The sequence below is a fragment of the Salmo salar genome, chromosome ssa10 (assembly GCF_905237065.1).
Source record: "Salmo salar chromosome ssa10, Ssal_v3.1, whole genome shotgun sequence".
NCBI lineage: Eukaryota > Metazoa > Chordata > Actinopteri > Salmoniformes > Salmonidae > Salmo > Salmo salar.
Window position 1 is genome coordinate 79013079 of NC_059451.1, and position 16386 is coordinate 79029464.

A 16386-nucleotide genomic window follows, 5' to 3' on the forward strand; every position below is an offset into this window, starting at 1 on the left:
TGAGATGCCATAGGTGTTGCTTTATTACAATACAATGAATATAAACTTATTTTTCCATTAGTCTCAGAACATGTAGAAGTAATTCAGTGCGTTGAAAGTATTATTCTATCATTGCACCTAACCTCTTACAGCTTCAAATTAATACCTACACTAAAACATTACCACAAATGCAATCAAAATCAAATACAAACAGTTTATTGAAACATTAAAAAAGTTGCAAAATTACAAGCAAATGGTTGGTGGCAGTGAGCAGAGGAAACAAAGACATGCTTTATACCCATTGCCTTCATACACAGCATCTAATTTTGAATCCAAATGAAAAACTATGGTCCCCCAGTAATTGGAGAAAATAGGGTAAATTTGCATGTTAAGGTGGTAAGTGCACACAATCCAAACCACCATCAACTAAACATACATTTTATGCTACAATATTTACAATACTTGAGTGCTGATCAGTTAAAATGGAAACATTTGTAGTACTGACCGACACAGGAAATCCTGAAATATTTGGGGAAGGCAAGACCTATACGAAGGAAATTGAGTTTTATACGTCGCTTTTAAGTGAGGTAGCAACTTGTTTACAATTCTGTAGGAGATGTGTGCTAATGTACATTTTTCAACAGCACACTCTCCTGGAGCAGCATAGCATCCTTAAAAACAAACTCACTGAGCATAGTCAGTTATAATTTGTGGTCAAAGGGATACTTTGGGATTTTGAACAATGAAGCCCTTTGTCTACTTCGCAAGAGTGATGAACTCACGGACACCATTTATGTCTCTGCATCCAGTATGAAAGAAGTGAGGCAGTTTGAAGAAAGTTGCTAACTAGCATTAGCACAATGACTGGAAGTCTATGGGATCTGCTAGCATGCTAGTAGTTACCATAGACTTCCAGGCATTGTACTAATCTAGTTTGCAACTTTCTTCAAACTGCAATCAGACAATTAATCTGACTGGAAACTAAATTAAGGGCTTCATTGCCAAAATCCTGAAGTATCCCTTTTAAGCTTTCACACCCTACAATTGCAAGCCTGAGAGATGGAGGCAGTGCAAATTTCCACACATCGAAGTATATTTCTAGCATTTTGATGAACTAGGATATTAATACTCTAAAGAAGTGCATCTTTCATAACTAGTAACTGTCATTGGTAGATAAAGATGAACAAGATTAGAAATGTAGCATTCATTTGAGGGAAAGAAACAAATAGTTGTGAATTTCATTTTACAGGGAGGAAGTCCCTTTTTAAATAAATAGCTGAACATATCAAAACAATCTGGTCTTATGGTGCAGATGTCCAAAATTATAGGCACCCTTGATAAAGATGAGAAAAGATTAAAACTGAGGCTGTTTGGCCACGCACACCCGTGGTGCTTTGGTGTCAAAAGAATGAACCCCATACCTTGTGTAAAATATTAAGGTCAAAGGTGCCGTGAACTTCACCCACTACCAGAACATTTTAGCTAAAAACCTGGTTGCCTCTGCCAGGAGGCTTGAACTTGACCACAAGTGGATCTTCCAGCAAGACAATAACCAAGCACATCAAATTCCAAAAGAAAATGGTTAATTGACCACAAAATAAAAAAACATTTTGCCATGGCCAACTCAGTATCCAGACTTCAACCCCATTCAAAAATCTGGTTTGAATTGAGGGCAGTCCATATGGGCAGACAAAGAATATCAAGGATCTGGAAAGATTCAGTATGGAGTAATAGGCTAAGATCACTCCAAACATGTTCTCCAATCTCAAAACATTTTAGGAAAAAGGGTTCAGTGCCCTTATCCTCACAAGGTGAGATATTGAATAGTATTGAAAACAGGGAGCCAATAATTTTGCCCCCCCCCTCTTTTTCAACAGAAAGTATTACTTGTTAAATCAATTATCCTTCTCGGAGCAATTGTATTATAAAAAGGTTGCATAAATATAGCTCCCCATTTGTATTTATTTTATAAAGTATTTTTTGCTCATCTTCAGCAAGGGTGCTAATCATTTTGTACCCGACTGTACATGATTCAGTTATGATAAACATGTGGGGAGAGAAATAAATCAAACTCCTAAAAAGAGCAAATCTCAATACTTCCACTGTCAATCATATTTTTCCTTTGAGTAAAGTGTGGCTCACCCCAAATATGGCATTGAAAGCTCTGAATTCAGGCTTGAAAGTTTGCTTTGAACTCAGATAAATATGTCCCTGGACACTGTACTATGCTAAGTCCACCCAATCCTGCCTTCTGCCTAGGCTACATGATTGAAGTGATGCGTGTTGTGCTGAGATGGGTTTTAGGTTAAGAGGTAGTCACTGGTTGTCCTGTCTATTGGTCCCGTTTCTCCTTAACTGGGGCAGGCTCCTCAGCTACGTCCCCTCTCCTGGTTCCAGTCCTTCAGGCCCTCTGGCAGGCTGGTGTCCTCTTCAAAACTGCCAGTCCCCTCCACAAACTCCTCATATGTCAACTTCTCCTCAAACGGCCGTGGCCCCAGCAGCTCCAGCAAGTCCGCCTTGTACAGGACCTCCTTCTCTAGGAGACACTTCCCCACCTGGGTAGAGAGGAGAAGAACAGTGATGTTGCAGTGAGCTCAGTGACATTCATGACACATTAGGAATGACAGAGCCAAAACAGCAGCTCTAGGGACTACTAGGTTGCTTTAGCTCAGAAAAAAAAAAAAGTATTTCAAAGAACTCAAAAATACAAATAGCTTCACAGATCTTCATTGTAAAGGGTTTAAACACGGTTTCCCATGCTTATTCAAAAGAACCATAAACAATTAATGAACATGCACCTGTGGAATGGTCATTAAGACCCTAACAAGCAGTAGGCAATTAAGCAGTTATGAAAACTTATGACACTAATGAGGCCTTTCTACTAACTCTGGGGGGGAAAAAAAATTAAAAAGATCCCAGGGTCACTGCTCATCTGTGTGAACATGCCTTAAGCATGCTGCAAGGAGACATGTGGCCAGGGCAATAAATTGCTAAATCTGTACATGCCTAAGACAGCGCTACTTGGAGACAGGATGGACAGCTGATCGTCCTCGCAGTGGCAGACCATGTGTAACACCTGCACAGGATCGGTACACCTGAACATCACACCTGCGGGACAGGTATAGGATGGCAACTGCCCGAGTTACACCAGGAACACACTCCCTCCATTAGAGCTCAGACTGTCCACAATAGGCTGAGAGAGGCTGGACTGAGGGCTTTTAGGCCTGTTGTAAGGTAACCGGCAACAACGTTGCCAATGGGCACAAACCCACAGTCTCTGGACAAAAAGTGTCTCAGGGGTGATGGTCGGATTTGCGTTTATCGTCAAAGGAATGAGCGTTCCACCGAGGCCTGTACTCTGGAGCAGGGTCCGTCATGGTCTGGGGCGGTGTGTCACAGCATCATCGGACTGAGCTCGTTGTCATTGCAGGCAATCTCAACGCTGTGCGTTACAGGGAAGACATCCTCCTCCCTCATGTGGTACCCTTCCTGCAGGCTCATCCTGACATGACCCTCCAGCATGACAATGCCACCAGCCATACCGCTCATTCTGTGTGCGATTTCCTGCAAGACAGGAATGTCAGTTCTGCCATCGCCAGAGAGGAGCCCAGATCTCAATCCCATTGAGCACGTCTGGGACCTGTTGGATCGCAAGGTGAGGGCCATTCCCCCCAGAAATGTCCATGAACTTGCAGGTGCCTTGGTGGAAGACTGGGGTAACAGCTCACAGCAAGGACTGGCAAATCTGGTGCAGTCCATGAGGAGATGCACTGCAGTACTTAATGCAGCTGGTGGCCAGACTAGACACTGACCCCCCCCCCTTTGTTAAGGGACACATTATTCCACTTATGTTACTCACATGTTTGTGGAACTTGTTCAGTTTGTCTGTTGAATCTTGTGTAGGAACATATGTTAAGTTTGCTGAAAATAAACGCAGTTGACAGTGCAAGGATGTTTCTTTTGCTGAGTTTAGATGGTGTACCCTTGATAAGACAGCATAAAGAGTACTCTGAAAACCTTGGAACTACATGATGTTCATGTAGGTCAATGCAATTCTCACCATGTCCACACACTCCCTCTTGTCCATAATGAGCGCCATGGTCCTCTGGTAGGCGCTGTCCACCAGGTCTCTGACCTCCTGGTCTATGAGCTCTGCCGTGGCCTCGCTGTAAGGTTTATCCCTCGCCATCTCCCCCTGCTGAGGCAGGTCAAACGACACCTGGCCTACCTTCTCACTCATCCCAAACTGCACTACCTGGAGGCCAGAAGTTGTGGGGGGGGGGGGTCATAAATACAACAGGTACTATGCCAAAGCAACACTTCCCAAAACAAATTCCTATCAACATTGTTGAATCGCAACCATTGCTTTTCTGACTGTCTGGGGAGTCATTTAAAAAGCTCTGGGCACAGTTGTCTAGGTTTCACCTATAAGAGATTATTAAATGCATAGAAATAGAATGAATAGAACAGATGAATCATTGACTTGAATGGGGACTCCTATTTCTACACATTTAACCCGATAGGCGAAATCCAGATAACCTTGTGTGGAGTTTATTGTTGGACATAAGACTAAAAACAGGAAAATCAGCGCCAAGTGACTGACTTAAGACATCTGTTACCAAGTATAATAGAGACACGTGATCGTATACAAATGTAAGGAAGGTTTCAAATGATTGTCTTAGTCAAACATATCTGTTTGGGCTTCTTGCGGTCAATTTGACCATCCGCTCCAGAAAAAAAAAAAGAAATCCCGCGGCTGAATCTAGTTGATGATCCTTTCAGTACCTGTGCGTAGGCTGACTGGGTGACCTTCTTCAGGTCGTCCTGAGCTCCTGTGGTGATTTTCTTAAAGAAGACCTGTTCAGCCACACGTCCTCCCAGCATCATACACATCCTGTCAAACAGCTGCTCCCGCGTGTACAGGTACTGCTCTTTGGGAACGTAATGGGCATACCCTAACCCCTTCCCTCTGGGGATGATGGACACCTAGAGGAAGAGAAGAGGAACACATGGCATTAGAATCGTGAAAGAAAATCCACTTTACAAATCCAGGGTTCATACACTTTGACAGATGGAATTGTATGACTTCTCCATGACTTAACCAAGTTTCCATGACCAACAATTTGCAGCGTCTCTATGCAAGTATAAAAAATTTTTTAAAAAAGTATCGACACAGGTAGGATGCTCTCTGATCATGTACCATCTGTTGTGCAAGGCACTTAATGCCCCACAAAGTTTAGGGCAAGACATGAAAACATCAATCCTGTTAACTAGCAGGTACAAACTATTTATTTTTTAATTTTTATTGGCTACGTAGTTAGTCTGTTCTTTATCATATTTTATAGGCTAGGCCTACCTGCTGCTGCAACGTCCAACTGTCTCTCCCTGCTGACATGTACTGTATGTTTAACTGATAGATGCGCGCGCACACACGTCAATGTGTAATGTAAGTATTTTGTCTGTAATGTCTTTTCGTTGTGTCGGACAGTGTCAGTTAACTGGTAGCCGGCTTTTGAAAAAAAAAATTAAAGCCGATAAATACAATTGGAGCTGGTCACTTGTCCAGTAGCAGGGGGGGGGGGAAATACATTTAAAAAAAAGTAACATCGCATTGAGAAAATGCATTTTAACCGATTCATTGATTGAAATACCAGTCGATGTTGCGTGAGCTGCTGATACAGCTCTAAAAGCTGTTTGTTGATGCTGGAGTGAAACGTGTGCTTTAATAAGCCCAATCATTGCGCAACAATTCTAAAGGCAATCACATGTACATATATAAATAAATGGCCACGATCAAAAATATCTATTTTTTCCCCCTCAACTGGTAAATTGAAGCGAGCTTCCCATTTGCCATTCAAGTGCACAGGCAACTAGCGCAGGCTTCAGCGCTTCACACAACTTTGCAATGAGCTGGAAACATGCATTTCGAAAAGATTACTTAACAGTTTAGAAATGTTAACGTTTTACTACATATGAGGCATCTTACCTTCCTTCAAAGTAGACTGGACAATTTTACCAAACCTGCAGGCAGTTATTTCATTTTATAAAGACTTCCAGACGCCATTGAAACTAGTAGCCTCTCTCTCATATTGGTTTTCAAATCAACTTTATTTCATTTTCCAGCAGCCAACGGCACAATCCTAGTCATACCCATGTTAGTTTCATATTTAGATATTCTCTCTTTCTACATTTCCAACGGATATCGTCATCTCGGTAACAATGGTGTTTTCCCGCTAATTACGTCACTGAACGAACATTCCTGTGTTGCCTACTGCCCCGTGCTCATTTCTGCACTTACGTGAATAAATAGTTTATCAACATTTTAAGCTTAACGTTTTGATCTGTTGCATGAGACTCATTGCTTTTTAACGTTTTCTGCATGTAGCCCATAAGCCTTCTGGTTGTATGAATGTGGGATCTAATCACCCGACAACTGTCCCAGAGTGTTTGGAATAGGCCATTTCATTCTGGCACAGAACAAGCAATGGTAAACTTTATACTATGGGGATAGTAGATAGGCTAGTGATTGATATTTGTTACTCGATGTTCGTTACTCGTCTTGTTGGCTGAGGAAAAGTAAATGTGGACAGTTATGCTGTGCATGGAGTTTGTGGGTTTGTTTGTCCACAAGTTCTCAATGGGATTGAGGTCTGGGGAGTTTCCTGGCCATGGACCCAAAATATCTATGTTTTGTTCCCCGAGCCACTTAGTTATCACTTTTGCCTTATGGCAAGGTGCTCCATCATGCTGGGAAAGGCATTGTTCGTCACCAAACTGTTCCTGGATGGTTGGGAGAAGTTGCTCTCAGAGGATGTGTTGGTACCATTCTTTATTCATGGCTGTGTTCTTAAGCAAAATTGTGAGTGAGCCCACTCCCTTGGCTGAGAAGCAACCCCACACATGAATAGTCTCAGGATGCTTTACTGTTGGCATGACACAGGACTGATGGTAGCACTCACCTTGTCTTCTCCGGACAAGCTTTTTTCCAGATGCCCCAAACAATCGTAAAGGGGATCAGCAGTCCAATCCCTGTACATTTTGCAGAATATCAGTCTGTCCCTGATGTTTTTCCTGGAGAGAAGTGGCTTCTTTGCTGCCCTTCTTGACACCAGGCCATCCTCCAAAAGTCTTCACCTCACTGTGCGTGCAGATGCACTCACCTGCCTGCTGCCATTCCTGAGCAAGCTCTGTACTGGTGGTGCCCCGATCCCACAGCTGAATCAATTTTAGGAGGCGGTCATGGCACTTGCTGGACTTTCTTGGGTGCCCTGAAGCCTTCTTCACAACAATTGAACCGCTCTTCAAGTTCTTGATGATCCGATAAATGGTTGATATAGGTGCAATCTTACTGGCAGCAATATCCTTGCCTGTGAAGCCTTTTTTGTGCAAAGCAATGATGACGGCACGTGTTTCCTTTCAGGTAACCATGGCAGAGGAACAATGATGATTCTAAGACCCACCCTCCTTTTGAAGCTTAGCGTCTGTTATTTGAACTCAATCAGCATCTCCAGCCTCGTCACTCACACCTGTGTTAACGAGAGAGTCACTGACATGTCAGCTGGTCCTTTTGTGCCAGGGCTGAAATGCAGTGGAAACGTTTTTGGCAATTCAGTTCATTTGCATGTCAAAGAGGGATTTTGCAATTCATCTGATCACTCTTCATAACATTCTGGAGTATATGCAAATTGCCATCATACAAACTGAGGCAGCAGACTTTGTGAAAATGTATATTTGTCATTCCCAAAACTTTTGGCCACGACTGTATGTATTCTAACATCGGAATTCGGTAAGAATGACACACACCGTTGAATCAGAGTTGCATGTTCTGTTAAGATTAACTCCAATAAGCTAAAATGTGATTTCTGGCATTCTGAGCACCATGGGTGGACGCCCTAATCAGGTTGCGCAACCAACGCATATGGATCCGGTACATTTCTTAAATATCCGGTAAATTAAAATGCTGCCAGTCATGACAGGCACCACATTTTCCTAATGGAAGGAAGCCAGTAAGACCACTTGTCGCTATTGGCGTTGGCAAATGCGAATCCTAATAAATCAAAACTTTGAGCAATGGCCCACTCCGATCTCACATGCAGCTGATTTAACATCTATGGGTGATGCACACAAAGAGATGCACTAGTGTCATTCGGATCCTGACTGATATGATTTTTATTTGATTGATAAAATATAAAAGCGGTACGTAAATAAATCACATTAAGATTTATTAGTAAAATCATTTCCATGACTTTTGCTCAACTTTCCAGGCACAATTTAAAAATGCCATGTCTTTCATGACACCAGCTCATTGTATCCACATGCGATTTATTTAATACACAATTCAACCACATCAAATCATAGCCCAACACTGTGGCTAGGCTTCAAAACAAACTCACTCTGACATAGGGCACCTCATGAAATGACCTCAACTGCCACACAAAGAGGCCACTGCAGACTGCTACCTTCACATGGATCTAGTAAGCGCTTCAGACTCATGGTTGTACAGTATAATGACTTCTAAGAAGTCTCACAGGTCTCCTTTTATTGATTTCAATTGTTTCATGTGTAGGTCAGAGGCCAAACAGCTGGCCTTCACTCACACCAACAAAGGAATGGAGGGTGCTGCAGAGTTGTTTATAGTATGCAGTGCTAAAAAATAAAAAATAAATAGTAATAATATTTATTCGTTTGGCAACCCCCGACCAAATAAACAAAGCAAGGCCTTTAAAGAGGGCATTACCTTCAGCAGTGGGTCAGCATGTTGCAGGAACCAGCCCACTATTGCATGTCCAGCCTCATGGTATGCCACAGTCTTCTTTTCATTGGGCTGCAGCACCTGGGTCTTCTTCTCAAGACCTACAGGGAGATGGCGAGAGAGAAATAATGGTGAAGAACGGAAGTTTCCATTTAATCCCCACTCCATCTTCCTAAATATGTAACATTTACAAAGCAGAGACCACACAATAAGAGAAGGCGCTGGAAGACATTGTACCCACCGCCGACAACCCTGTCGATGGCCTGCTCAAAGTGTTTTCCTTCCACATGTGGGTTGAGGTGTCTAGCAGCGATTAGGGCAGCCTCGTTGCACACGTTAGCTATGTCGGCTCCTGATGAAGGCGGAGAGGATGTTTAAAAAGACAACGTCAAGATAATCATCATGGCATCTTCTCACACAGAGCAGCTCAACTTGCCAGTGAAGCCTGGTGTGGCGGCAGCCATCTTCCTGGCCAATCCGTCTTTGGCCATAGCAGGGTCCAGTTTGATGGGCTGTAAGTGCACTTTGAAGATGGACGCTCTGCCTTTGATGTCAGGTGGGCCTGACACATGGACATGTATTGGATTTTATGAAACGCTCATGTAGTCTGCTGATTATAAAATTGTCATGTATGGGTTATAAATGTGTTAAGTCCTTATGTAGGTGTACATAAAGTCTTACCAAATAGTATTAGATGTCAATATAAATATGCTGTAAGTTGACATAACACAGCACACCATGTTGCCTGAGCTCCAGTTTAATTAAGATTCCATACCTATGTAAATCTGCCTGTCAAATCTACCAGGCCTCATGAGTGCAGGATCCAAGATGTCCGGTCTGTTGGTAGCTGCCAGGACAACCACGTTAGTGCTGGTGTCGAACCCTAGAAGACAAATACCAGGGAATGAATCTTACAGTATCTGCATTACAGTTCATAAAGTAAACAATTTTAGAGTAATGTGGACAATAACAGCTTTATAACAGATAAAATCAAAGTAAAATACAGGGGACATATCCAATTAACAAACATTATGATAGTGAGTATGATATTAGATGGGGAAACTGTCACCGATACTTACCATCCAGCTCCACTAGCAGCTGGTTGAGAGTGTTCTCCTGCTCACTCTCGCCCCCAAAATTTCCCCCGCCCCTCTTGCGGCCCACCGCGTCTATCTCATCTATGAACAGGATACAGGGGGCATTCTTCTGGGCCAAGGTAAATATGTCTCTCACCTACAGGGAGAAAACAGTCAATACTAGGTCTTTAAAACAGCTTCATTCACATCCTCTAAGCAAAGTATTTCCAGTAAAATGGATTGAAATGTATCCCTGTGGTTAGCTAGCTATAACTACTTTTAGCTATAATCTAAAATGCACATAATTTGACTTGAAATGGTTGTTATGAAGTCAGCTGTAAGTGTTTCCTCTGGCTCTATTGTGTACTCACCCTGGCAGGCCCAACACCCACAAACATCTCCAGGAACTCCGAGCCATTGACTGTGATGAAGGGGACATTGGCTTCTCCTGCTGTGGCTTTGGCCAGCAGGGTCTTGCCTGTGCCTGGAGGTCCAGAGAGCACCGCACCCTGAGAACACACACAAGATTTAAAATACCTGAAATGGCGTCTGATGAAAGATATATAAAAATAAAAGGGACATTCATTTGTGATGGGTTGTGAAAAGTCATCATACAACATCTAAAATCAACACATTTTCTCCCTTGACGTTACATTGAAAGGTGTTTCAGGACTAGTATGACCGCGGTTGTCTCATCCCTTACCTTTGGGATCTTGGCCCCCAGTTTCAGGTACTGCTGGGGGTTCTTCAGGAAGTTAACAAACTCCAGGATCTCCAGCTTGGCCTCCTCACAGCCGGCCACATCCTTGAACTTGGTGTTGATGTTGTACATCTTCGCTGGTGATTCACTGATGCTGAATGGGGTGAAGGCGGTCCAATCACCACCTCCCATTGGTCCGCGTCGCAGGAAGAAGAGCAGGAAACCAATCAACCCCAGGGTGGGGATCATGCGCATCAATAATACCCTGTAGGACATAAAATGATGTCTCATAGTTAAGCGTCAGCTTGAACTTGAAATTTGACTCATAAGTCTGCCTCTAATTTTGGGGTGAGCAAGAGTCTAGCCCTGTGGAGGCATGAATTGCTGTGGTGTGTGTGTAGTATTGTTCTTCTATCCTTGTGGGTACCCAAAATCCCCTCAATAATAGCAAAACGTGGGGACACTTCCCACATCCCCATGAGGACAAAGGCTGTTTTAAGTGTAGGTTTACAAAAAGGGGTTGAGATTCAATTTAAATGGAAATATTTGTATTTCCATTTAAATTGAATCGCAAGTTAGGGCAGCACGATATGGGCAAATAATCAAATTGTGATTTTTGTACCAAATATTGCGATTTCACATCAACACACTTGGGCAAATTGTTCATAGAATGATCATTCTAAATTTATGGTTGGAATACAGTGGGCACTTGTTTGGCATGACAAAAGGGAAGAGCTGGTTGCGACAGTAGGAACCAAAGCGTTGGTCAGTGTTTCCCATGGAACCCTAATTGGATTGAAATAGATGGGTACATTCAGACAAACAGAATATTCTTTGCCTTTTCCTCTGATTAAGAACAAACTGTTGCATACAATGCTGATATGCTCCACCACTGGTACCGGCCTGTATTAGAGCAAAGGCTTGCTAGCAGGATTTTCCCCTATCAGTGGCTTTAGCTAGCCCGCTAGCTAGAGATTAGCATTAGGGGCTAACAATAATTTTTGGGGCACAATTGCAGCTTGCTACAGACCAACTAGCATTTTGCAGAGAACAAGTAGCAAACTAATAGTAAAATATAGAAAATGTGGATTTATATTAAAAGAGATTCTGGTACTTTTGTATACTTTTTAGCCAATAGTTCTGAAAGTATACTGAACAAAAATATAAATGAAGCAATTAAAGATTTTATTGAGTTACAGTTCATAAGAAAATCAGACAATTGAAATAAATTAGGCACTAATCTATGGATTTTACATGACTGGGCAGGGGTGCAGCCACCATGGGTGGGCCTTGAAGGGCATAGGCCCACCCACTTGGCAGCCAGGACCACCCACTGGGGAGCCAGGCCCAGCCAATCAGAATGAGTTTATCTCCACAAGGGCTTTATTACAGATGATCCCGCAGGTGAAGAAGCCAGATGTGGAGGTCCTGGACTGGCATTACACATGGTCTGTGGTTGGGAGGCCGGTTGGACGCACTTCCAAATTTTCTAAAACGACTTAGGCAGCTTATGGTAGAGAAATTCATATAAAATTCTCTGGCTACAACTCTGGTGGACATTCCTGCAGTCAGCATGCAAATGGCACGCTCCCTCAACTTCAGACACCTGTGGCATGGTGTGTGATTAAACTGCACATTTTAAAGTGTGCCTTTATTGTCCCCAGCACAATGTACACCTGTGTAATGATCATGCTGTTTAATCAGCTTCTTGATATGCCACACCTGTCAGATGGATGGATTATCTTGGCAAAGGAGAATGCTCACTAAGAGAAATATATATTTCTGATAAATAAGCTTTAGTACATTTGTAACATTTCTGGGACTTTTAATAACAGCTCATGTTTGGGGACCAAAACTTTACATGCTGTTTATATTTTTTGTTCAGTGTAGCATTCATGAGCAAAAAGTGGGCCCCAGAAATTGGGTACTACATCACATACTGTATGTGCAGATATGTGCACCACATCATTGCTTCCTCACATTCTGCTGTGTGCATCTTGCTAGCTGTCACTCAAACGGCAAGGGGCTGAAGCTCATTGGATGAAACTCAAATTGTTATGGGGCTGGCCCACGTGGGAGAAATGCCCCAGTATGGCTTTCAGAAAAGTCGCTTTCAAACTTGAGATTTTGTTGCTATTTGAGGTAAGAGAAATTCTGCATGTATGAACTACACATTAAACACATCCAGCCCAATGCGGGAAGTTTGAAAAATACTTACTGTCACCAAAGTTCTAGAGCATGTCTTTAAAGAATCAAAGCGGAAATGCTCATTGTTTCCGGTTTAGAAAAATCGGTTGACTGCATGGTGTTTGGTGAATACATGCAGAGTGAATCTCGAGCATGAGGAACTGCCTACTTGAGACAGGGTGTGTGGGAAGCATCAAAAAGGAGGAGAGACAGAAAACTCCACCAACTCGAGCAATATATCAAAAGTAAAAAAAAATACATTAAAAATGGTGTTACAGACGGCTAAGTGGCATTTCAAATAATCGCAGTGATATGGATATTGCGCATGTCAATATCGCAATTTCTATTAAAATGTGATTAATAGTGCATGTGTATTAACTCACCCATCACTTTTTGATCTGTACACAACAGCTGCCCTGTGAGAGGACTCCACGCCCAGCTCATGGTGAGCTGCCTCCAAGTTCCTCTCGAAGAGGTCCACACCACCGATGTTAAACCACACATGGCCCTGGGTAAAGACCACCAATACACGTCAATAATGTCAACCTCGTCGATAAGGCTGCAGCTTCCAATGTATCCACCAAAACCTAACTTCATTTAATCTTGTTTGCTATATTCTACTGAAAAAGATTCACTCAGGATTAATAATCTATCAAGCAAGTCATCATGCTATCATCTAAAGTTTGTCACTGTTTCAGATCCAGAGACTGGTCTGTTTTCACTTACCTCATCAGCTCCTGGTAATGGAATGACTCTTACATACTGTTTGTTGACAACCTCTAAACGGTCAACCTGTGAAGAGAACAAACTGCTTTAGGAAGGCCTAGTTGTAAAGAAAACGCCATGACAAAATCGATGGAAACAAAAAATAAGTTCTGTAACTGAACAATTACATTACTATTGTATTTTTTAAAAATATATAAAATCAGCATGCATTTCCATGTGCAGTATTCACTGAATTGTTGCATTTTGTTCTCACCATTCCTCTGCCAAGGTAATGATAGACAAAGTCCTTCCAGGTGATCTCCTTGCCTGTGTCACTGAACTGATAGTAGAGTGTGGCAGATGATATCCCAATTATTAACATTACCAGGGCGTGGAACTCCTTACCCCATGGGATGTCTCCCTAGTAAGGCAGAGGAAAGGGTAAACATGGGAGAAAAATACATTTTAAAAAGTCATGTTGCAGTATCTGCATGCAGTTCCACAGAAAGTCACACTAGTATATGTAAACATCCCTCAGAATAGGGCAGTGGTTCCCAAAAGGTTTTGGTTACTGTACCACCAACTGAATTTTGCTCTGCCCGGAGTACACCCTCATGTGCATTTTAGCAGTAAGCCTACGGTCTCGTGAGTGTTCAAGTACCTCTGGTTGGGAAGCAATGGTATAGGGAGTAATACTGTAAGACAGACCATTCACAGCACATACCTTCTTCATGCGGCTCCAATCTTTCACTGCTCTTTTCCTGCCACTTCCACGGCCTCCCCTGCCACGTGATTCCTTCCCTTTACCCTCTGCCAATCAAAAAGTGAATGATTGCATTGTTCCAACCAGTGTTGATTAATAGAGCCCATCTAGGTTGGCAGAGCGAGTCAGGGCATAGTTCTGCATTCATGAAGCTAACCAAGATATTTCTTAGACACGACTCTTGGGTCTTACCTTTTGGAGGCTCAGCAGAGTATAGTAGTTCATGAGATGACAACTTATTTTGTGCAAGAATCTGAAGAGGAAAGCATTTGGAGTTATCATAGCTGGTTTAGCTAGCTAACTTGGCTAGTCGGTTGAGCTTCTGCCTAGTAACGTTAGTAGCTAGCTACTAGCTAAACTCAGTAAAAAAAGAAACGCCCTCGCACGGTCAACTGCATTTATTTTCAGCAAACTTAACATATGTTCATACAAATATTTACACAAGATTGAACAACTGAGACAAGAACTGAACAAGTTCCACAGACATGTGACTAACAGAAATGGAATAATGTGTCCCTGAACAAAGGGGGGGGGGGGGGGTCAAAAGTAGCAGTCAGTATCTGGTGTGGCCACCAGCTGCATTAAGTACTGCAGTGCATCTCCTCCTCATGGACTGCACCAGATTTGCTGTGAGATGTTACCCCACTCTTCCAGCAAGGCACCTGCAAGTTCCCAGACATTTCTGTGGGGGGGGGGAAATAGACCTAGCCCTCACCCTCCGAGCCAACAAGTCCCAGACGTGCTCAATTGGATTGAGATCCAGGCTCTTTGCAGGCCATGGCAGAACACTGACATTCCTGTCTTGCAGGAAATCACGCACAGAACGAGCAGTATGGATGGTGGCATTGGCATGCTGGAGGGTCATGTCAGGATGAGCCTGCAGGAAGGGTACCACATGAGGGAGGATGATGTCTTCCCTGTAACACAGCGTTGAGATTGCCTGCAATGACAACGAGCTCAGTCCGATGGTGTGACACCTCCCCAGACCATGACGGACCCTCCACCTCCAAAGCGATTCCAATCCAGAATACAGGCCTCGGTGTAACACTCATTCCTTCGACGATAAAGACAAATCCGCCCATCACCCCTGGTGAGACAAAACCACGACTCGTCAGTGAAGAGCACTTTTTGCCAGTCCTGTCTGGTCCAGCGACAGTGGGTTTGTGCCCATGGTCGACATTATTGCCGGTGATGTCTGGTGACCTATAACAGGCCTACAAGCCCTCAGTCCAGCCTCTCTCAACCTATTGCGGACAGCCTGAGCACTGATGGAGGGATTGTGCATTCCTGGTGTAACTCGGGCAGTCGTTGTTGCCATCCTGTACCTGTCCCACAGGTGTGATGTTAGGATGTACCGATCCTGTGCAGGTGTTGTTACACGTGGTCTGCCACTGCAAGGCCGATCAGCTGTCCATCCTGTCTCCCTGTAGCGCTGTCTTAGGCGTCTCACAGTACAGACATTGCAATTTATTGCCCTGGCCACATTTGCAGTCCTCATGCCTAAGGCACATTCACGCAGACGAGCAGGGACCCTGGGCATCTTTCTTTTGGTGTTTATCAGAGTCATAAGAAAACTTAGGACACTAAAGACTTTCATAACTGTGACCTTAATTGCCTATCGTCTGTAAGCTGTTATTGTCTTAACGACCATTCCACAGGTGCATGTTCATTAATTGTTTATGGTTCACTGAACATGCATGGGAAAACGTATTTAAACTCTTTACAATATAGATCTGTGAGGTTATTTGCATTTTTACGAATTATCTTTGAAAAGACAGGGCCCTGAAAAAGGGACATTTTTTTGTTGTTGCTGAGTTTAGTTAAGAGGCACAGATAGTCCTGACAGATGTCTAGCCACTAATTTTTTTGTATGCTGTAACGTTATAGAACTAGCTAACTAGAATGGCTAATTAGCGTACACCTAATTTCAGTTGGCTGGATGATCACATAACAAAACAATCTTACCCTGACAGAACAGCCACGGTAGACGGGCAGCACAGATAAATTCCTTGCTGACACCACTGAACCGCGTACACAAGGTTTTACTGCGAGCCGTAAAGGTAAAGCAACCGTCGAGAGAAGCCCCAGCATTTGAGCCATTCTCCGGCCGCCACTTGCCGTCCACTCTGAGAAATAATAGCTGATTTTCTTGATATGCTGTCCTCTTACACTTCAACGACGCTACAATATTAAATACCAGCCACCGCGCTTGGCTTTTAAATGC

General features: G+C 43.1%; 1 protein-coding gene across 2 annotated transcripts; it reads right to left on the reverse strand.

Annotated features, from left to right (window-relative positions):
- Window positions 1-16386, reverse strand: LOC106561008 (AFG3-like protein 1). 2 transcript variants are annotated; one of them, XM_014124544.2, is made up of 16 exons: window positions 16128-16386; window positions 14355-14415; window positions 14124-14209; window positions 13674-13820; window positions 13421-13486; window positions 13078-13202; window positions 10511-10772; window positions 10179-10316; window positions 9811-9964; window positions 9507-9614; window positions 9168-9293; window positions 8973-9083; window positions 8717-8832; window positions 4765-4965; window positions 4040-4234; window positions 1-2534 (listed from the first exon to the last, which is right to left on the reverse strand). In XM_014124544.2, exons 1-16 carry the CDS (start codon window positions 16260-16262, stop codon window positions 2349-2351), a joined length of 2217 nt encoding a protein of 738 aa, XP_013980019.2. In that variant the 5' UTR covers window positions 16263-16386; the 3' UTR covers window positions 1-2348. The 2 variants fall into 2 exon arrangements, with proteins under 2 accessions (XP_013980019.2, XP_013980020.2); XM_014124545.2 differs by lacking the exon at window positions 9168-9293.